At 37.8% G+C, this 23,358-nt stretch overlaps 1 protein-coding gene across 5 annotated transcripts; it reads left to right on the top strand.

Annotated features, from left to right (window-relative positions):
• The first annotated feature begins 270 nt into the window (after positions 1-270).
• On the top strand, positions 271-21,882 carry LOC311431430 (uncharacterized protein C18orf63). 5 transcript variants are annotated; one of them, XM_084508885.1, is made up of 16 exons: positions 271-425; positions 3,324-3,397; positions 5,040-5,209; positions 5,935-6,013; positions 6,544-6,600; positions 8,057-8,168; positions 9,329-9,370; positions 10,315-10,391; positions 11,886-11,995; positions 12,626-12,722; positions 12,848-12,933; positions 13,376-13,559; positions 14,639-15,703; positions 16,946-17,065; positions 19,153-19,240; positions 21,498-21,882. In XM_084508885.1, exons 1-15 carry the CDS (start codon positions 365-367, stop codon positions 19,207-19,209), a joined length of 2,391 nt encoding a protein of 796 aa, XP_084365011.1. In that variant the 5' UTR covers positions 271-364; the 3' UTR covers positions 19,210-19,240; positions 21,498-21,882. The 5 variants fall into 5 exon arrangements, with proteins under 5 accessions (XP_084365011.1, XP_084365010.1, XP_084365009.1 ...); XM_084508884.1 differs by lacking the exon at positions 19,153-19,240 and having other exon boundaries at positions 13,376-13,553; XM_084508883.1 differs by lacking the exon at positions 19,153-19,240.
• The last annotated feature ends 1,476 nt before the right edge of the window (positions 21,883-23,358 follow it).

Below are 23,358 nucleotides of genomic sequence, written 5' to 3'. Positions count from 1 at the left end.
GGAGGACGCCGCGGGGAGGGGCGGGGCTTAGCGAGGTGGCCGCGGGGCGGGCTCACAGGCTCCTCCTACCCCGCCGCCAGGAGCGGGCGGAGCCGTCCCCTCCGCGCCACGTGACCCGGTCACGTGCGTCGCAGCGGCGGTTGCCCGCCCTGGCCCCTCGCGTGCCCCGCCTCAGGCGGCGCCATCTTGCTGCCCTCTGGGCGCTGCTCCCCGCACGGCGGCGCCGCCCCGTGGCGCTGAGGGGGAGCCGTGTGGTGTGGAGGGGTGCGGTGCGGTGGCAAAACAGAGTAGGGAGATGAAATAAATGTATTGCCTATTGCAAGCTAGAGAAGCGTGAAACAAAAAAATTATAAAAACATCTTCCATGCATCCACTCTTCCACCTCCTCCCCCTGAGCGACACGGGAACAGGGAATGGGGGCTGTGGTCAGTCCCTCACGCTTTGTCTCCATTGTTCCTCGGTCACTCCCTGACCCTGCTCCTCTCCACGGGCTGCAGCTCCGGCCTGGGGCCTGCTCCTGCGGGGGCTCTCCATGGGTCGCAGCCTCCTCCAGGCCACATCCCTCTGCTCCACCGGGGGCTCCTCCACCCACGGGGGGGCTGCAGTGTGGAGATCTGCTCCATGGGGCACCCATGGGCTGCAGGGGGACAGCCTGCTCCACCTGGGGCCTCTCCACAGGCCGTGGGGGAACTGCTGGAGCACCTCCTCCCTTCTTCACTGGCTTTGGTGTCTGCAGGGTTGTTTCCCTCACATTTTCTCACTCCTCTCTCCCAGTTTCTGTTGTGCAGCATTTTTTTCCACATTTCTTAAACCTGCTCTCACAGAGGCATAAACACTGCTTATCGGCTCACCTCTAGCCAGCGCTGGGTCCCATTTGGAGCTAGCTGAAACTGGCCCTTACCTAACACGGGGCAGCTTCTGGATTCTTCTCACAGAAGCCACCCCTGCATCTTCTCACTACCAAAACCTTGCCACATAAACCCACTACAAGCAGCAAGGCTGCTTGGGGAGCCTGGTCCAGCCTCCAACCACAGGTGCTTCCTCATGGTGTTGCTCAATGCCTGCTGGCCCCCATTCTGTGGTGCTGAGGGCCCAGAGAGCAGCTCCTTCACCTCCTGACAACTTTCTTTAGCATGCCTCTCCCTGTTTTCCTTCAGTGTTATTTAAGCTAAAACATCAGCCTCTTTGCTGTGGTCACAAACGTTTTTGGTGACTTTGCTTTCTTTTTGGCCCAGGGCAGCTCTCCTCACTGTGGTACCACCACTAAGGAAAGTCATTCAGCAACTTTAGGTCAACAGTACCCCAATTTACACTTTCCACTATGAATACAGACTAATTTTATTTTATTTTATTTTATTTTATTTTATTTTATTTTATTTTATTTTATTTTATTTTATTTTATTTTATTTTATTTTATTTTATTTTATTTTATTTTATTTTTTCCTTTAAAGAGTTTGTTTCCAGTGTAACTTAAGTGACATAAAGTTTACAGAATGTGACCTCAAGATCCATTTCCTGAAAGCTGATGCTTAGCTAGTGGATTTGCACTTGTGCTGGTGCTGTTGGTTATTTGCGTGCAGGACAGTGTCGTACTTCCTTGCTGAATACCATACTGATTCTCAGGTCCTGTCTCCAGTTTATTACAGTGAACCAAATGGGAAGAGTAACTGCAGTTCTCCACAGCTTTGTGTCATTTTTGGTTTCAATAAGGAGGCTCTTTATTCCATCATCCAGGTCGATAATGAAAATAATAAATACTACTTAAAAATTCTATGATTTGTCCTTCTGTTTTGAACAAAAAACAGTGATGACCATTATCTGACTGAAGTTCATCTTAGCATGAGTTCAGTGTTGGTTTCAACATCATGTGCTATGATTACCAGCATCTAGAGATGCAATTTCTCCTACACACCTAAGGCCTGTTACTTGAAGAGAAGGCTGTTGGGTTTATTTGATATGATTTCTATTTAGTACATCTATATTAAGTGGTACTTTTCTCTCTCTTTTACCTCTCCCCCGAAGGGACAAACCATTTATCAGCTCTCTGTCCCATTAGCTTTTATGATCACTGGAAAGGCTTAACTTACGCTGAACACAGTGAGTCATTCCCACAGGGGAGTTGTCCTCTAACAGCAAGCAAATCATTGGAGCACTGCAGCATGTGTTTTTACAACATCTTTTCCACAAAAATCCCCAGATGGCCATTTAGAATTCTTTTAAGCATTAATGAAAGTTGAGGACCCAGCCTTTCTTTTCTATGTTTGCAATCTGAGAAGATTTTTTTTCACATTTGTTTTAAAGGGTGCTCTGCCTTAAGCCATAGCTTTGGGAATTATCTAATAAAGTGGTAATCTTGACTGGCATTTTACAGAACCATAGAATATCCTGAGTTGGAAGGGAACCACAGGGATCACTGAGTCCAACTCCTGGCTCCACACAAAACCACCCCAAAATCAGACCCTATGTCTGAGAGCGTTGTCCTTCTTGAACTCTGGCAGTTTGGTGCCGTGACCGCTGCCCTGGGGAGCCTGTCCCCGTGCCCGAGCACCTCTGGGTGCAGACCCTTTCCCTAACCCCCAGCCTGACCCTCCCCTGTCCCAGCTCCGTGACGTCCCCTCGGGTCCTGTCGCTGTCCCCAGAGAGCGGAGCTCAGCGCCTGCCCCTCCGCTCCCCTTGTGAGGGAGCTGCAGGCCGCCATGAGGCCTCCCCTCAGCCTGCTCTGCTCGGGGCTGAACAAACCAAGGGACCTCAGCTGCTCCTCATACACCTTGCCCTCTAGACCCTTCACCATCTTTGTGGCCCTCCTTTGGACACTCTACATTAGTTTTATGTCCTTCTCATACTGTGGCACCCAGTACTGGAGGTGAGGCCGCACCAGTGCAGAGCAGAGCAGGACAGTCCCTTCCCTTGACTGTCTAGGAATGCTGTGCCTGATGCACCCGGGATATGGCTGGCCATTTTGGCTGCTGGGGCACACTGCTGGCTCATATTCAAGTCACTATTGACCAGAACCCCCAGATCCCTTTCCACGGGAAAAGATCTCTGCAGCCTCTCTTCCCCATTTAAAAAATCTAGTTTTCATGACTGAAGGAAGAAATTTGAAAAGCATTTTCCTTTAAGGGGAAAGAAAATACTTAAAATTATGGTTACAAAGCACTAGTCTTTTGATTTTTGCAGAGTATGACTGAGATAAAGCTCTTTAATGGGTTACACTGTAAGCAATGCAACACAAAATCAGAACAGCAAAGTTATCTTTGACATAGTTCCTCAAAAACCTTTCAGATCATCATTTTTTAGTCATGATTTACAAAATTGCTTTTCAGGTGAATACCTGGTGACAACAGATTTGTTTGGGCAACAAAATTGCTTTATACTTATTCCTATCTTCACTGCTCTGGTAAGTCCATTTCCAAATAGGGTTTTCAGGTTTGGAAGTTGGTGGGAGATCTATCAAAATGTTTGCTTTTGGTGTGCATTGCTTGTGCTGGCTTTGGATAGCAACCAGATTTTCAACCTGCCTGCTTTTCTTTGAGACACTTTGATTGAGAATGCTGCTATAGTAAAGGGGTATATTTTCTTTGAATAATGAAATGTTAGTTGTTATTTTTTGGCATCAATATTCTAGTTCCTTTACACCGAGCCTGGCCTGCTCTGCAATGCTTGGGCTTGTGCAGCAGGCATGCAACAACCAGGTAATAGCCATAAGTTTGTGTCACTCCCACTGACGTGAAATTGGTTAGTGCTGCTGCATCCCACTCACAAACCGTGGCCCACCGAAGGTGTTTGAAAGAATAAATCTATGGCAAGGAGGAAATTCCTGTCTCTGCTCAGTGTATCATCCTGAAATAGTCACTGCTCAGTTAAGGTGGTATGAATCATTATGGCATGATAACAGTTTGCACTATCTGGTCCCTTAGTCTGCCTGAAGGAGAAATAACAAGAAGGACTAAAAGGATCACATTCTCAGTCTGAATTTCTGGTTCTTCTCATTCTCCTTTTCAGTGCTTTTAAGAACATCCCCAAAATTACAGAGTTGCAGCATGTCTTTTCAGTGGCACGGCAATCAACATACATACGCTCTGTATTCTGACTTCTCATAAAATACCCAGTCACATTCATTTCAGGATAATGATCGTAGCTGAGCCCAAAACTGCCTCATACTCTTGCACAAATAATATAGTCAATAATTTCTATTACAATGTAAAGCTTAAGCTGTGAGAGACAGCTTTGTTAGAACCACCATCTGTCTGATCACATTCCACTCCATATACCAGATATGTTGTCTCAATCTTTTGATAAATGTTAGAGTGCAACTAAAATTCTGACCAAGACAAATGCTGTTCTGCATACATTCCTCCTTTGAGAGCAAGAGCAGGAGAACAGGTTGTCTGTGATCATTATTCACCATGTAATGTGATTCTGGATTAGTACAGATTTCAGTATGATGTAAGGAGGTAATGTGTTCTACATAGACAAGAACATGGTGTTCACCTGACACTTGAGAAGAGAGGTGGTTTTAAGCAGAAAGTACACAAATTTCCTGTAACACCAAGAAAGAAAAGATTTTCAGTGTGGATCCCTGTTTCCATGGTTTTCATTCTCTCTACCAGACTGGCCGCTGTCTTCGTATGGCTTGAGGAGGATATCTCTGTTGAGTTCCTAACAAATAAAATTTCTTGTTGCGCAGGAGGGGATGAGTTTCACAGGGTTCCTCAGGTTTTGGATCCCAGATAGATCCCAGCCCAAACATAGACTCAGAAGAAGATGGAAAGGATGCTTTCGTCCTTGTTTTTACTCTGAATATTTTGTCTCTTGTAAAAAAAAAAATATATATATATATGTATATCTTTAAAATGTAACACGTTGTTTATAACAAGAATTAGTTGTCTGTTCCAGTTAACCAAATTACCTCATATTGCCTACCTAGTCTTAATCAGAAGATAATTAACTGATTATTGGTTTACCTGATAACATATACTTATAAAGTTCCATAAATAAATATCTGCTTTATGGGAATTAATTACATTTTTTATTTCAAGACCCAGGTGCTGTTCTGGGGAAATCAACAATATAACATGAATGACACAAGGCATCAGTCTCTATTCTTTGTCAGTCTGCCAGATTTACAAAAACTCTGTGCCACTACAATAACACTGAGTTCCCAGCTACCAGAAAGTGAGACAAGGAGCACACAGATAAAAACATGCAGGTAATGAATGTTGAGGATTATTATTTTCAGAAGCTGCTAGTGGTTGCTATTCAAAGATTTTATTAGTACTACTAGAGTTAACTGTAATATAATTAGTAGTAAACACTATAAAATTGTTCCAAGTAATATACATGTAAGTTGTTGGTGGGGGACTTGCTAGGTATTGGAAAAAAGCAACAACAACCCTTTCTATTGTGTCATCATCTAAATGTCATCATCTAAAACCAACAAGACCACCTCCTTTGAACTGATAAACAGTTAAAATTGTTTCCTGTTAACATGCAAATTCGGGTTGCTTTAGAGCATCCAAATTTTTGCTATTGAGCCAAATCAGTAGCATCTTTTGAGCTATTGTAAATGCTTTATGTAGGTTGAGACTGAGTGAACAGAATACTCAGAAAAAGTATGTACTCTGCTCAGTGCTCACAAACCTTTATGTTGTTCCCTGTGATAGTAAAGGGAAGAAATGAGAAATTCTGCCAAATGGAATGCTTTGGGGCAGATCTGCTAGTTTGCCAAAGGCCTGTAGATTACATCTTAGACCCACTATGTGTGGGTTAAGAGCAAGTGACTTGGACTAGTCCAACATACTATACTGAACCACCAAAAAAAAAAAACAATTAAGAATGGAATGTATTTTGTTTGAAAGGGTAAGGAAAAGAAATGTAGGCTGATAGAATCAAGTATGGAAGTTTATTGTTGATTTTCTTCTGCCTTCTTTGTAGACAGTTATTATTCCTGTATCAAGACATCCTTTCTGCACCTGTTATTGGAACACTAAACCAAATTTCAGCTGTAATGGCGGTCAGTAATCACTCTGCAAATAAGCATATGTAGTCATATGTGATGTATGCTTCTTTAAAAAAAAAAAAGTGTTGTAGTTTGTTTTGTTTTTGAGGGTAAGTAAAATTACATAATTTAAAGCAAACTTTTACTTGTATGTGTTGGTAATGTAGATGACAGCTTAGGTCATTTTTTCTTTTGACAAAATGACCTTTTCAGATGGTGAACCTTTTGTGGAACAGAATGAACTCAGTAAGATGCCGCTCAATTCACAATGAGATCAGCAGGAGCAACTTCTGCCATTTTGTTTTGGGCAGTCTTTTGCTTGCTTGGTAATATATCCTTACCTGGAAATGAGATTACATTATGACAAATGCCTTGAACTTATTTTAGCTATCATTCTCCTTTAAAATACAGGATCTGGTATTTTCTTTGAGTATTCCTCAGTATATTTTTCTAAAGTAGAGATACTGATGGACCAACATTTGCTTTATGATTTGATAAAACACCCATTAATTTCAGACACTTGAATTCTATTTATTTTTTTTTAGATACCATTTTACAAATCAGGAATATGTCAAGCCTATATAGAGAGACAAGGAGCTACCGTAAGTGCTGAAAGATGTCACATTTCTTCAGATTATTAGGCATTTCTGTGATTGCTGTTACCAGAGATGAGTATGTTTCATAGGACGTGCAATTTGCTCTGCAGAAGCCAAATTTCAGGTTAAAAATAAATAAATCTGTCCCATAGACAAAATGTCTCCTATGAATCTGGGTATAGTAAGTATACTTCATCAGAGTCAAAAGTTTTAAAAAAATCATCCTGCTATATTTCTTTAGATTCTTCTGCTGCATTGGAGTCCTGATCCCGTTCAGGAGAAATAATATTTGACCTCGAGGCAAAGACAGACCTGCCAAAGACAGACCAAAGAGCTCCCTGGCAGGTGTAATCCTATTTTTCTGTGTCCTATAGGTCCCATGAGTGAGGGTGTTCAGAGAGTTGAACTACCTCCCCATTCACATTTTGTTTCTGTCCAACACGTATAGGATTGTTGCAGAGGACCAAACCAAACCAAACCAAGACAAAAACACAGAGAAGAAATGGAACCCAAGAGCTTAGCAAGCTTAGCAACTTTTGTTTTCAGACCATTATTCACATGCTTTACTATCTTGTATGCAATGTTTATGGGGTTTATGATGGGTGTACTAAAACTGCTAGGTCAAAAAAAAAAAACAACAACTGACTGCAGTCAAAGCCAGTAGCTCTGGTGATTTATTTGCACAAACAGTTGGATGTATTTTTCTTGGTTCCCAGTTGTGTAAATGCATCTCTGCTTTTTTAAAGACATACTGCTCAAATACGGTCGCATTACAAAACTGTTTTATGTTCATTTGTGTAACTGACTCATCATGGTCAGATTTTCCAAAACCAACAGATGTGTAGTAATGCCTATATTTAATAACCATAAGCGGCAAGCAGATCTTTGCAGAATCTCATTAGAAACCTCTTGAATGTGTATTAATTAGATCTTTTTACACCCCCCCTTTTTTTTATTTTATTTTTTATTATTTTTTGCTTAATATCAACAGCAGGCTGTACAGGACAGAGTCAAATAGACAACTAGTACTGCTAGATGAACAAAGCTACATTCACATATCATTCTTGTGATTGCAAGTGAATGTCTCTGGTCTTGAGTTTGACAGCAGAGTTAATATATGTACATTTGGGGAGCTATGGATATTATCTGGAAAGAGATGCATACCTAATAGAGCATTCCATACTTCAGCTAGTCTTTTCCCCGACTCTTTTATCAGCTGTATGAAACATCATATGAATTGTAGCAAACCTTACTCTGATGACCCATGAAATCTAAATGCCTACATTGAATATTGTGCTAACTGTCCTTTGTAGCTGTGCAGATGAAAAGTAAAGATGTGTAACACTGGGATTTGGCTCCAAGATACAGTAGCAGTGTCTTTGGTAAAACTTTCACTGAAGCCTTTACAAAAGCGTATCGAATGATTAATGTTTTACTTCTCCTTTCTCACTGCTGTTATTAGCTGGAAGAACCGCAAAGAGTTAGTCCAACCATTCTCCAAAGCTGCCTCTCCTACACACTTACAGCCAGACTTGCACCCATGTGGAACAAGGCTGGTCATCTCTTGGTGCAAGGTATTTGATTCACCTGGGCCAGGGATCAAGCATTTAATTTTCAGTTCTTTATTATTGCATTTATTTTCCTAATTTAATTTCCCCATTAATAATTTCCATAATTATTTCATTATTCTATTTTTATTTGATTGCATTTTTATTGTTTCTTTATCCAAGTTAACAGTCCGAAATGATATATCATTCACTTTTGCACTTCCTTATCCTGTTATTTTTAATAGACAAAATAATTATTTCGACTGAATGCAACATACCAGACTGATCATTTCCAAACCAAATATTGTTGGACAGTAAATGTCTTCTAAAAACTCAGCCTGTTTTTCAAACTCATGCTTTCATCAGTGGCACTTCTGCACTTGGATTGCATGTTTTTCTAATAGAGAAGTGTTTTTCTGTCAGACCATCTCCTTTTACCAAGCTCTGTCTTTTTAGATAGAAGTTCCTTTGCCTAACACCTCTACTCTAATTCGTATCTAGGGGTGAATTACCAAAGTGTGGACAAATATGCATTTCAGATACATGTGCTCTTACTAAGCAAAGCAATTGTGTAGATCATTTAAAATATACATTGGGAAGAGTGCATGTTGTCTTATTTCCAGTCACAATATTAGCAGTGTCTTTGTTTTCAGTGTCTTCAAAACCTGTAACTTTTTAAATGAAATCATCTTTCAGGAATAACAGCTAGAAGTTGAGGGCTAGATGGTTGCTGATACAAAACTGACTTCAGGAAAACATTGTCTAACAACAATGTGCTCCTGCTGCATACAGCTTGTCTAATCATATCTATGCTAAATCTGGGGCAAAATTCATGATAGATGGTAAAATATATAGTAATACTGTACAGGTTTGCTTTTGAGTTTAAGAAATGTATTAACTCTTAGTCAATTAAAAATAATTCTATGTATAAATTTCTTTTTTGGGGAGAAAAAATGATGTGTAAATTTTTGTCCATTAATATCCTATTCATATATCTTTCTTTTAATTAAGAAGAAAATGAGTCAGTGAAAATTTAATTGATGTGGAGGGTTTTTCTCTCTGTAAGGGGACACACTTTTCATCACTCTTGACACAAATGAAATCATGTCATTTCTTCATTTTTTGCATGAGGATATTAGGCATACATATAGTTTAGAAAATAATGTTTATCTATTTTGTTTATTAAGGTAAAGATTTTTTGTCTTGTACAGGAAAGCAAAATGCAGTTGGTAAGTACAGTTTTCTGTTAGTGGTAAGCCTGTGTGAGCAAGGTGTGATTATATGAATTTATGATTGAAATACTCCCATGATCTTCATATTACCAACACAATGCCTTTTGGTTTTCATTCTGGACTAATCTCAGTCAAGTTAGACTTGATGGTTGATAATTCTTTTTTCCTACTATTAATCTATGGCCATAGATTGAAACCTACCATTAAAACATTATGGTTATAACAATTAAATGCACTTGCCTAAGATTACAAGTCTTGCAAGTAATGTGAAAGCCAGATAATAATAGATAGGCAAATGAACTAAACTGACTGTACAGTGTTTGTTTGCAAAATTAAAGTCACAAAGCATGCTGCTTAGCTATTGCAGAAAATACAAAATAAAATTTATATTTATACTTCCAGTATAAAAATTAAAGATTACATTTTGGGATATTGAAGTCTACATTTGCAAGAGGACTATATATTCAGGAATTTAATGCATTCAGTCCCCATGTTAAAGCTTACTTAACACTGGGTGAATATTCTGGGGAAGCATCAATAAGTGCTTGCCTTTCTCATATATATTGACCATTTTTGGATGTGTAATACTGGGTTTGATGACTGAATACAGCTGGTGGTTATTTTTATATTAACTACATTTGCTTTGAAAATGGATATTTTTTATCAATCGTATAGATGTCAAACATCTGGTTGAATATACAACCATGGGAGCCATACACCTCACCTTCATAGGGAGGTGTATGGATTGTAATTGATTATTTTTATTTTTTTCCCACAGTTAAAATACAATTACTTTTTATTTCCATGCTTAGGAAGTCTTGCATTTTGATTTTCAAACTCAGCATTTTGACTAGCAGTTATTTTAAATAAACATTTGGTTTAGCTTTCCAACAGATGTATTATAGTTCAAAACAGGGCTTTGGACTTTGTTTTTATTTTAGTTCTAGACCTCAATGTATCGGAGACACAGCTTTGCATCAGTGTGGAGGCTTGCTCAATTCGGTTACCACCCCCTGAGGTATAAAACAGTTGCATTTTCTGTGGCTGTATTTGTCATGCTAAACTATCTTCTTTTCTGTAAGGTGACATAGTATTAGTGTGATGGGGAGGGAAGTGCTTATTTCTGACTGTGTTAAGACAGTAATCACAGTCTGATTTTTGGGTGGTCCTTTGGGGACCCAGGAGTTGGACTCAATGATCCGTGTGGGCCCCTTACAACTTGGGATGTTCTATGATTCTGTTGACCATATACACCACTTTTGAGTGCATAACACCCGTATGTTACCTTTATTGATGCATTTTAGCAAGCATACCAAACATCTTTGTAAAACGGATTCTATACTATTTGAAATACCTCTTGAAAAACCCTAGCAGATTATAGAAGTCAATTGTATTTGTGCTTCTAGAGTTCCTTCTAGCAGTGTTTTCTAGAAGGCATTCACAGTCTCACTGTAATACATAACCAGTTTTGAGTAACTTCTTAAAAGTGAAGCTGCAGGTAAGTTGTCAGCACTATGTGTAAGGTCCCTGGATATATTTTTTTTCTGGAATTTGCTTCATTTTCTCTGTAGCTGCCAAAATACAGGAGCAGCCTGTACCATGCAGCTAGAGAACATAATTAATAAATTAATAAATCATAGTTGAGGTTAAAAAATGTCTGTCCTTTCTGACAGCCATGTTACTTTTGTTGATAAGTTCATGCATACAGGGGCATATTTGTCAGGCTGGTTGGTTTCTTTCCAAAATTAGTATCTCAGATCCCAACTCTTCTTTTTTAGAACAGAAAAATAAGATTTATTTTGTGAGCTAGTTGGACAGCATAAGTATTAAAGCTGCCTTTATGAATCCAATTACAAAATGACACAAAGTAATAATAGAAGTGATCATGGTGTGACTTCATTATCAGTTTGACCATTTTCATACTTTTCTAAAACAGAAATGGCTAGATATTCTTCTCCAGGAATAAATGCAAGCCTTGAGAGATCATAGAAAGAGAAATCTCTGTTTGATTGGCTCTGACAGTCAATTTTTTCTGTTGTGAAAAAGTATGGTGTTTTGTGACTTCTCACACGGTGAAACTACATGTCTCATTAATTCTGTTGCTGGGATCCTTGCACTTGATTAGGAAGGGTGGCATACACAGTTACTAGACTGTCAAACATGAGTTTCTGGGTTGAATTTTTTTTTTAAATGCATAAAAGTGAGACAGTTCGAGTTTGGGAAATTTGTTCTGTACTGTTATTTATTAAAGCACTTAAATTTTAAATCTCACTGATTTAAGTAGCCTTTAAAACTTGTACTTATGTATCTTTGGGCAGTGTAGGCTCTAGCATAACATAGTGTGCAATTTGATAATGAGATATCTTATGAAATAAGCAGGCTGTGAGTCCTGATAGGAGAATAATAAGGTCTAAGCTTCCCTGTATTGTGATATACAATTCTTTTTGAAATTATAAGTTCCATACTGCTATGGAGATATTTGCAAATACCATTTTTTTTTCCCTGTTTTAAGCTGGAAGATTTTGATATTTCAGCAAATGCCATAAAGCTGTTTGCCAGCAATGAAAACACAGTTATTCACAGACACTCCATATTAACTAACTGGTGCTATGTTTTGCCAAGGTAAGCATCTGTTTTAATTCCAGCAGAAGCAAACATTTCCTGGAATGTATGACATGCAAATTGCAAATTTAGTACTAGTGATAAGAACACATCTGTTTTATAGACCGTTTTACGTTCAGGAAGTTTTCTTTTAGGTCTCAATGTTATGGAAAATGTGAAAGAAAAGTTAATGAATCATAAATTATGCACCTAAGTATCATTTCATTTTTAGTAAGCTCTTTGCTAATGTGACATGTAAAAATGTTACTTGTCCTCAAGTATAATTATAGCAGAAAGAGTCAAAGAAAAAAATAATCATCTTTGACACAATCTCTATTTTCACCTCTGATTTTCATCACAGCTGTATCAGGTGTAATGATATATTTTCTTTTGTTCTATACTCACTGGTAGTGAGCATTGCGGATGAGACTAATCAGACTGGTAGGTTCCAAGCACTTTTCCATACTTCAGCAAATATCACTATGGTTTTGTCATAAACAATATGAGCTAAAGATGTTAGCTCTCCTAACCTAAAAATAATACATAACTTTCAATGCCAAAAATAAGATTTATTTTTTTAAGAAGTCCAATGTATTTTCAGCTGAGTTTTGAGACATCCTATGTAAACATTTCTTCTTTACCTGTGCACAGCATGAAAATGGGTCAGATCATAAACATCAGCCATGTAATTCCTCCAGAATCACCTTTCCGTTCATATGAGGAATTTCAGATGCACTGGAAGAATCTGGTAAAAAAAAAAAAAAAAAAAAAACATATTACTGTATTTTCCCTCCCTGCTTTGTGGATATTGAATTTATATTTGTATTACACATTTGTGAGTGTTCTTTAGTGTTTGTTTGTGTTTTTTTTTAGTACGGATATATTCTTCCAGAGGATCTTGAAGAGAGAAAAATATACTTGAGTGTTTATTTCAAGCCTATAGGGGAAAGGTTCTTTACGTATCCTTTGCAAATATTTTTCTTATATGCCCTCTACTACTCTTCTGTCTAAGACCTAACTTCTCATTTTTGATAGCACCACATTTTCTTCTTCCGTAATTTCATAGATGTCACTGGAATTGTTTCATTAGACAGTTAAATTAATACTGTGCATTGTTCCTGTAAAAATATGTCCACCAAAGATTCATTTTAAAGATAATTTTCCTGGTAGGAAAGACTTGACTGAAGATTACTTATACTGAGTAATCTTTATTGCAGTAGATCAGGATGGTATAAACATATTGAAGTCCTTTGACTTTCTAAGCTTCAGTCCCTTAAGAAAGTAATGATTTTGTTCACCTTGTTGAAATATGTTTAGACACACTAATGGTTTGTTCCCAAAAAAGATTCATAATGGTAGAAATGTAAAGAACTGTGTTATGTATCCCTGAACACTATTCAGCTACCCTCTAAGTTGCATTCGAAGCCAACCAGTGCAGTATTTTGCTAGAATGGATTCAGAAAGTGTGTTGAACTCTTTTATTTCTGATCTGAAGTGTAAGTTTTCACATCTGTGTGGATTTCCAGTAAAGATGACAAGCAAAGCACTTTATGCTACACAGGAACTCTCCAGGGCTCCAGTACGTGTAAGGTTTTTTTTAATAAACTTACTAATGGCAGGCAGTTTGCTTATGGTATGCACTAGTCTGTGTCATAGTCAGAAACCAGTAATAGCATGGAGGTATATTTTCACAATGAAAATTTATCTTCTTTTTAGTAAATGTGTAATCTGGTATATATTTCTATTTGACGCTGTTATATTGTTGTTCACATGATAAATACAGTTTTTAAAAAGTTGGGGTTAGTATTACAGCATTAATTAGTTGCTGTCAGTTTGTGGTGTTCTGTTGTCCTCATTTTGCAGTTGGGTTTCCAGAACTTTCTCACACCTCTTCCATAAAAATGTTACTTAAAAAAATAGTTTGTATTTTATTTTTAAAAAGCAAACTGAGGAAAAGATAAAATTGCATGGATTTAGGCATTTAAAAGCACTAAAACTGTAAGATTTATTCTGTGGAGTAAAGGAAAGGAGGCAGGCAATCACAATGCCTGTAATTTGAGGTTTTAACAAAGGCTGAGACTCAAATTTCTTTGGTCATAATGTGTAAGAGGAGAAGTAAAGTAATTAATTCTGAACAAAGAATAGTGACAGGAATGGCAGAGATTCTGAAATGGTATAATCCTCTTTGAAAACACAGTTCCTGTTTATGGCTCCTCCGTGATCAAAGCTAAAATGGCTCCTCCTTGTCATCTGCAGTTTTTATAGATATCCAGGCTCTCTTTTGCTTGGAACGTCCTTAGAAGGCTTAAAAGACAAGGAGCACTGTCAGAAAAAGTCTCTTTGCAGACCCCCCTCAAAAGGGTATTACCCAACTGGAAAGCACTAAACCAAGATAATGGCTGTAATTTAAGTCTTTCCTTCTGAGAAGTATGATATTCCAGCATAGTTTATAAACAAACAACCGGGGGAGGAGAAAACAAATCTTCACTTGCAATGACAACAAAATACTGTTTAAAATACAGATTGCTCTAACTCAAAACGGGAATGCTTACAGTTATACATTGTAGTGTGTATCAGGTATATGTCATACAGTGATGCATTAGGTGTCACTGTCAGATTTTTAAAACCAGTTCATTCGATTTAAAAACTCTTGTTGTATTGCAGGAAATAAAATCTAAGCATATGAAATTGGCTGATGAGATGGTTTGTGTAGTATCTCTAACCCAGGCTCCTCCAAAGAAACAGACTTTGCCTAGCGTTTCTTCACCATGCAGTACAGAAAATAGCCACTGGATGGAGCGTTTGATCAAAGAGCCAAAACCACATATTTTTTCGAGTAGCAGAAGTATGGAAAAGGTTAGCGTTGAAGTAAAAGAGCAATCAATGAATCAGAGGCGAATATCAGGAGTATCAGATTTACCAGCTCTGAAATCCTTAGGAATGCCTGTAAGTTCAGCCTTTGGATTTCCCTGCAAAAAAGTCAACAGAACTATACCAATTTTCAAAGGAAAGTTAATGCAAATGAATGGAAAGACTACAAATCAAACTGATGGGAAGAAAAGAAAAAATGCTGAAAGACATTCACCAGTAAAAAATATGGGTGCTTCGTCTTCTGCGTTGACTGTTTGCAAGTCCAGCATAACTCAAGTTTGCAAACCCGTTCAAAATACATCAGGCAAAATTCCTACCCACAGCAGTTTTATTCAGATAATGACTGAGAAAGCCTACGTAAAACAAGGTGTATCTGTATTTCAGTGGAAAAGAGATTCCAGTGGACAAATGACTGCTTCTGTTTATTCTGATAACTCAGCTGCAGGTCACAATTCAGGCCAAGAGAGTCACAATAAGGCAAACTCTCCTTCCTTTCTGAAGAATGGTGGGCCATTGATTTCGAAATCTAACATCAGTCCAAGCCTGAATACATATGCATCTATTACTTCCAGTTCAAGAAGGGGAAAAATGTTTGCAAGTCCAAATACCACTCAAGTTCTAGAGCAACAACACCAGTCAAAGAAAGCACATTTGCAGATTTGTAAATTAGACAATGGAATGACAAATTGCAATTTATCACAGCAACAAACAAACGAAGGACCAGGGTTAAATATTCACAAATCCATCTTAAATGATACGGTGTCCATCACCAAAAATGATGAAAGGAAAGCATCTTGCAGTTCTAAGGATTGTATTGCTAAAACAACCTGTCTTCATTCCAGACCTAACTGTGAACAGGTATAGTAAATAACGCTCACTCTCACTGGTTGTCACAAATTCTATATATTCTAAAACAATAATAAGCAATAAAGAGTGTGACTTTCATGATGCTCTACCAACATTCTTGATATAGTTTTCTAAAATTTGTACCATATATATATGCTTTCACCCATTGCTGTTTTTTTTGGTTTGTTTGTTTTTGTTTGTTTGCTTGCTTTGTTTTTTCCAAAAGGGATTATTTACTTTGTCCTCTGAGATACACACTTTTTTATTGGGACTTTTAAGGTGGGATAATTAGTTTTAATTTCTTTAAAAGAGTTTTATCGGCTTATCAAGATTTGTGTAAGGAGAGTATGGTGAATTTTTTTGTGTTCATTCTGTCTTCATACCAAACCTGACTGCAGTGCATATAGACAAACATGGAAGATTTTGAAAATACAAGTTTAATCAAAGTTTAACTAAAATCAGAAGTTCCAACAAGAAGACAACCTACTGCGCATAGTAGATGATCTTTAAAGGTCCCTTCCAGTCCCTAACATACTGTAATTCTTTGGGCATAAGGAAAAAAATCTTTAGAGAGAGCGTGGTTAAGCACAGGAACAATTTGCATGGAGAAACTGTTGAATTGGTACCCACTCAGATTCTCTGAATGTGACTGGGTGAGACCCAAAGCAATGTGATCGAATTTTGAAGTTATCTTTGTTTGGAGTAAAAGTTACAACTAGATGACCTCCAGGCATCCTTTATAGCCTAAATTTCTATGATTCTGACTGCATTTTAATAAAATAAGTAGCTGAGCTGATTTCAGTGCAGTTTTTATGAGGATAATGTCCCACAGATTGAGCACATGGGTACAAATGTGTTGTGTTTATCACTGTCTTCACCTATAAAATGTAATTTGCAGGATTATCTCAACTTCGTGTTATTAGTGCGTATTTTGCCATTCCATGAGCACAGCCCTTCAGTTGTGTTAGTTCCTAAATGCCAAACAATCATAAATTAAACAGCATAAGATTATTACCATCTGACAGTCACAGATTAGCTTTTAGAGTGTGAAAACATGCAGCAGTTGCTAAATGGGATAACTAAGGTTATCAAGATGATGCCTGGGTTGAGGAGCAATGAGGTTATCTGTATAAATCATGTTGGTGTTAGTGGTGATAAAAATTATAGATCGGGATGTGTTGTGTTGATAAGATCTGATAGACAAGATACTGTGGTTTTTGTTTCTAATAAAGGTACAAACGTCTCTATTTTAAGATGTTTACAGGAAAAGAAAATCTGAGATGTGAGGAAACAATGGCATCAAAACTGACTTACTCAACGAAGGAGAGCAGCATGGAAGCATCTGTAAAGAAAGGTTGTGCCAGAAGGAGACAGGTAAAAACAACAAAAAAAAACAAAACAAAAAAACACCACACATACACGCCTTAGCCCAGTTTATGAGGACTTGAATGAAAAGATAAGAAGGAAAATGTCAGTTTTATCATTTTATCATGTTCCACTTAAAATAGGAAAACCAATAAATATTTTTGAGCCCACCCTGGGTGAAATTAACCTTAACTGTCAGTTATGTTAATATTACTTCAAACACGCATCTAAAATGTTCATCTTCTGCAAAAGGTAATACTAAAATGAAAGCATTCAATGATGGTATGTAAAGTAAATATGCTTCTGAAGCAGGTTTTCTGATTCTACAGAAAACAGTTTGATTCTCTCTAATTGAATTATGGGCCTTCTCACTGGCTATGTAAATAACTCATCTTCAGAACTTGAATTCAGCATTATTCAGCAGAAATGAGCTCTTAGAGGCTACTTGTAATTCAGTGTGGCATTTTAAAAGAAGTATTTTCTTATTTTTAAAATATATTTCAGTTGTAATTGTCTTACTGACAAGAGCCAACAGCAGCAATTAAATAGGTTCTTAACACCAATTGGATTTTTTTATGCCTTTTCCTCTGGATTCTGCTCTACCGTTGTGTGATGCAGTGTGTGCTTTTAAATTCCTCCTCAAACTATTTTTCCCGTGATTCTTAAGTATTGCTTTTACCTATCTCTGGGCTTCATTTCTGTTTCGCAATATCAGGTCTTTAAAACTCGGTGGTATCATCAGTTAGCCTTTCTTCCTTACAACCACATTCTTAATGTTTTCACTACCTAGAAATGAGGCACATTAGCAAGGAAAAGGTCCTGCGTCTCCAAAGCTCAGTAGAGTTGTATGTTCTTATATAGATACGTAATTATTTGTGCTAATAGGCAACTGAACATACGTGCAATTACTTTACAAAATAAACCAGAAGGAGGAAAAGTTACATTTTACTCCCTTTCCACCCAGATTCTCTTGCCTTTTATATTTTATCTCAAGCAATCCCATGACCATTAGAGGTCTCCTTACCCATGCTCAGTATGAATTGCCTGTGCCTAATCACATGGTACAATATATAAACTTGTCAAACCTACTCCTAAACTATTAAGAACTAAATCATTCAGATTCTTCCACGTAATTTGCATTTGTTAACATTAGGTTTGATTTGCCATCTTTTTGTTTTGTTAACGTTTTTCAAGCCAAATGGGACAATTCTGGGGCTTTGAATGGTGATTAAAGTGAGTGCAGTTCAAATGGCCAGCAGAGCAGCCCCAAAGGCCTGCAGCAGGAACTGGGAAGTACCCTAGAGCTCAAGCTGCAGCAGGGTCGGGAAGAGGTGGTTTGGGGGACACCGCCCAGCTGCTCTGAGCTGGCCCAGACCAACTGCAGCTAGGAAAAGCCCTTCAACACAGCCACAGCTGAGTCACTGCGGATGCTGCAGCAGCCAGGAGTCATTCTCACACACAGACACACCAAAACCAACCAACCAAAACAAAACAAAAATCAAGTAAAAATAGCTATGGATATAAGAATCACAACCCCACGTGTCTGACTACTAAAGAGGGATTTAGACCATAATCCGAATGAAGTGCTGGAGGCCTTTGCCTTCCACTGGGGGAGACCGATCTCAGCCCCACCAGGGGGTGTAAGCAGGCTGGACAAGCACAGAGCTTGTAGCAGGGCTTGTAGCAGCCCTGCTGAGATGGGAAGGGGCACTGTCCTGTCCAAGTCATGAATCACAAGTGCCCGGCGCTGTTCCTCCCTCTCCAGGCAGGTCAGTAGTAGCACAGGTAGCACCTGAGTCCTGACAGCTGCTTTAGGGAAGTGGCAGGAGGTGACAAGTCCTTGCTGGCTGACTGCTAGCACTGCTGCTGCTGGCACCACATGAGGTGGATGCACAGCTCTAGGGACTCTTCTGTGCTCATTAGTCTGATCCCTCCTCCATCCAGATGAAAATATAATAGTGTTAAAGGGAATAGTAATAGTGTAATGGGGACACAGCTGAACACTGCATTCAGCTGAACCTTTCACTCAGAAAGGACTTTTTAGTTAGTATTACTGCTTTGTTGGCTTTCCTGTTGTTTGTTTGTTTTTTTAACAGAAAGAAGAAGGTTCCTCAAAACCAAAGAAAGTCAAAAGAAGTAAGCCTTCTATTTAGGATGTCATGGAGTACTGAAAGAAAATTCTTGGTATGGTCATTACGGAGTTAAAAGAGTTTTCTCTTTGTTAAAATAACTGCACATCTATAATAGCTCCTTGTATTCATCTGGATTCTGATAATGATATCAAATGTCTCCAGAGGAATCACTTTGCTGAACAAATAGCTTCTAGAGCAAAATAAGAAGGTAGCAGAAGCCAGGATTCTTGGTTTCTTTGGACACTAGCAGATAAATACGAAGGCATCTTGTACTTAGTGGTACTGAGAACTTGGCTTCAACTTGTATTTGGATTGGCTCCTTTTCTTTTAGACTAAAATTAATCTTTTTTTCTGTTGGTTTTTATTGGAACCCGAACTAAAGTTAAAACCATAAACCATTAAAGTGAAGTTTTGTATATTATTTAATATCGCTATATGTAATAGTGTGGCTAGATGCTTTTGTGGTGCCAGGATCTAATCCAAGGATGAAATGGCCCGTCATGCAAAATTAATGAAAATTAGTTTTGTGGCCAGATATCTGAACTCACAGCATAGACAGTTGTTGATAACTGTCTTGCAGGATAGAACAATCTTTTGCATTGAATATTCCTTTGAATATTAAGGATATATATAGCATACGAAAACACCTACTTTTATTGTTCTCCTTGCTTATTGCACATTACTAGGAGTAAAATATGCTGGAAGCAGTAGCCTTTGCAGTTAACTATTTCAGAGATAAGTAGAAGTGTATTTACTCAGAAAAAAAATACTGGTATAAACACAACAGTCATGACAGTACAGCATGACACAACAGCATGAAAATATACATTATACAGAACAAATAGAAAAATACAACAAGAAAGAAGCAAAATATAAAATGCTTGTCTTTTAACAGGGCTTTTGGCTTCAACATAAGGGATAATGTGCCTGGTAGCCTAGCATGCATTTTTGTCTCAGAAGTACACTTTATGTCCTTCCATTCTTTGCATGGATAACTTTCCTCAGAGGAACATATATATCCGTTGTATATCAGTTGTTCCCCCAGTCTCTGGGGAAGGCCATATTCAAAATAGCAGAGCTGAAGTTCCCAAGCCAATAGTCTATAGAACTCTTCCTGTAGCTCTACCCTTGTGTTGTCAAATGATAAAAAGACTTTTGGTTTTAGTTGACCAATTCCATTTAGCAAACAAGAAGCAATCAGATATAGTAGTAATAATATTATTTTACATGAAAGTAATTGCTGCCTTTGCTGTAAGGAAGCTATATGAACAAAAGAGGAAGGCAGGGGATTCACACAACTGGAGTTATGTAAAAATTTTCATTAGTTTTGTATATAAAGGCTAGAGCTCTATTGGACTGTTTCTTCTAAAACGTGGATTGCCCAAGGCTAATATTTAGGAATTTCTCTTGTGATTAGAAGGATATAGCACAGAAATATCAACAAAGCCATCTTTCAAGTGTTTTCTTGATGTGACATATCAAGTCAAAATAATACCTTTTTGTATATTGTATAAATGTTACACAATCTGGTTTTATAAAGAAACACTTTCAACTTAAATTTGAAAACATTTGCCTGGAAATTATATGTGGTGAAAACATTTGTATTCTCATTTTATAAAAAAGATTCTGAAAGATTTTAATCTTTCAATGAACAAGCAACTTTTTCTTTTATGAGGAAGGAATACTTATTTCCAAATCAGACCTACTATCAGATACAATCTTTGGACTACATGCATTAGTAAGTTGTTGGTACCTAGATACTTCAGCCATGCCCCAAAAAGTAGATGCTACCATAACGTTGTTGCTGTTATCCTCTCCATTTTTCATTGCTGCACATTTGTTCCGGCTTAGGGATAATCCAATTTACTTCGTGGTCAAACGTTTTAAAATGCTGAAGAATGGTTTCTTCAGATTCTTTCTCTTACTTTTCTGTAGAACTAAAAATGTGATTGGGTTACCTGATCTCAGCTAGTTAAGAAGGTGTGAATACACTTCTGCAATGGAAGTTGCTTTCTCCAGCATGGCAGGAACAGTATTTTGAGGGATTTAAACTTAAAGACCCAACCATAAGAGGAAAGACAACGCTGAGTATAGTGTGTATTTACCATAGCTTTATCAAGGACAGATTTTGTTACTTTTGCTGTGTGAAACTGCAAAAACAATGAACTTGAATGCTTTAGATACAAACTTTGTAAAGAAAATCAAAATACAAATTCAGAAATACAGCAGCATTTGTTTTTATAGTAGCCATACAGCTCTGAATTGCCATTTATTTTCTTTTGTGATCTAAGCTTTTTCTCTATTTTCAGGCTTTCAAGAGTGCATTAACAGACTTGAGGATCTCTGAGCTTCGTGAACTTTGCTCTGTTTATTTTGTGTCATTGCTACCTGTTTCTGGATGAAAAATGGAGGGTTAAATACATGCAGTCAAGTGAATCCATATATCAGCTTCATCTCCAGACAGTTTAGTTAATAATCCTCAAATGGATTTGTAAATTCAGCTAATTGCTTAGAGTCCTTGAATCACATTATGTCTGTCCTAGTACTTGCTTACATACTTAATCACTGTTCCAAGTTATTTTGAAGTTTGAAGTCTATCTTTAGCAATTCATGCAGAATATGTGTGCTGTCGCTTGAGTAATTTTATCAAAATAAATGTATCTTCAAAGACCTACTTGAAGATGTAGTTATAAATATGTATCTGTGATTGTTGTTCCATAATTGTTGTTTTTAAGTGAATATTATTGTGTTACATGGAAATTAGGAAGTAAATGTCACAACACTAGCTCATAAACTCAGATACTATTCAACTGCAGTATAACATTTGCTTTGGATATACATGTACATCTGCAGAACTTTTTTTTTTCTAAAGGAATTGGTACAGTGAAATTCTATGTGCTTTATGAAAACTTTACATTGTCATAGTTGTGTTTTTATTTACCTCATGTTTCAAATTGAGATTTTTCCCTACTACAACAAGATTTTTTTAATAATTATTATTTTCTAATGTTAACTTTTAGCATAGCTCTAATTTAATGGAGCCACTGTTTAAAAGGAAATGGTCACTTCAACATATAAATTTCTTGTATGGAATGCAAAAAATTCAAAATAATACAAATAACACAAGAAGAGCAATATATAGTCAGCAAGACATTAAATCATATTTACCTTTTTTTCTGGAAATTGGTACACAAAGCTACTTTTCAAATGCTGTGAATTAGTTATTCCTTCATAGGCTTCACTATATGTAATTGTTCTTTTTCTTTCTGACAATATGGAAAAGCTGGTAGAGCAACTACATTTCTGCTGTGCCACATAAATTAATGCTTCATCTGATCTGTTTCCTGTTGTTGCTTTTTAAATGGTGCCTGTTGCCAACATTTGCCTCATATCTTGTTATTAGTGGAAGTCATTCTTCATTATTCTTGTATTTTAAAACATTTGCATCATTTTGTGTTATCTACTCCAAATAGAGAAAACACAATTATTTTAGATGCAATTTATTCCACTTAAAATAAACTACTGAATAATTCATATGTGATGAATTGCCAAATCCTTTCTAGTCTATGGTGTGGGAGGGAACCTGTTTCTCTGACCCACCTGCCTCCCACTCCTCATAAAAGTGTAGTAAGGGGTTGATACGGAGTGAAAACACATGGGGTGTGGGAGTGCTGGTGGAAATGCCACTGCTGATGAGGGAGGAACAGTGCTGTGGCTGCCTTCTGAGGATTTATCGATGCTGAAGGGACCTTTGCTGCTGCCTTTACCTTTCACTGTTCACATGGAGGGGAGGCAAGAGCCTGTTTGTTTCCCCTTTTAATCCATTCTCACAAACTGGGCAGATGTCCTTGCTGCTGGCAGGCACGCCTGGCTGTCAAAGCACAGAAGCCCTCACTACATAGGATCAGCTGGAGCCTCCACATGCGATGTCTGCAGGCTGGATATCTCAAGGTTAAAGGAACAGACAGACCCACCTGCCCCACAATATCCTGTGATGTACATCACAGCAAATAGAAATGTAAAAGGTTAAAGCAATCCCCAGGTGTGAGAAACTGGTAAGAGGCTAAACGGCAGAAGATATCACCTGCCCTTTGATGGTTAGTGGGTTTTATAGTTTTTTATAGCCCTCTTACCAGTTTTCAAATGATCTGGCTCTATGTCTGAGTCAAT

Source organism: Aythya ferina (genome assembly GCF_964211825.1).
Source record: "Aythya ferina genome assembly, chromosome: 2".
NCBI lineage: Eukaryota > Metazoa > Chordata > Aves > Anseriformes > Anatidae > Aythya > Aythya ferina.
The sequence above is the reverse complement of the archived record's forward strand: the minus strand, read 5'-3'. Positions and strand labels throughout refer to the sequence as shown.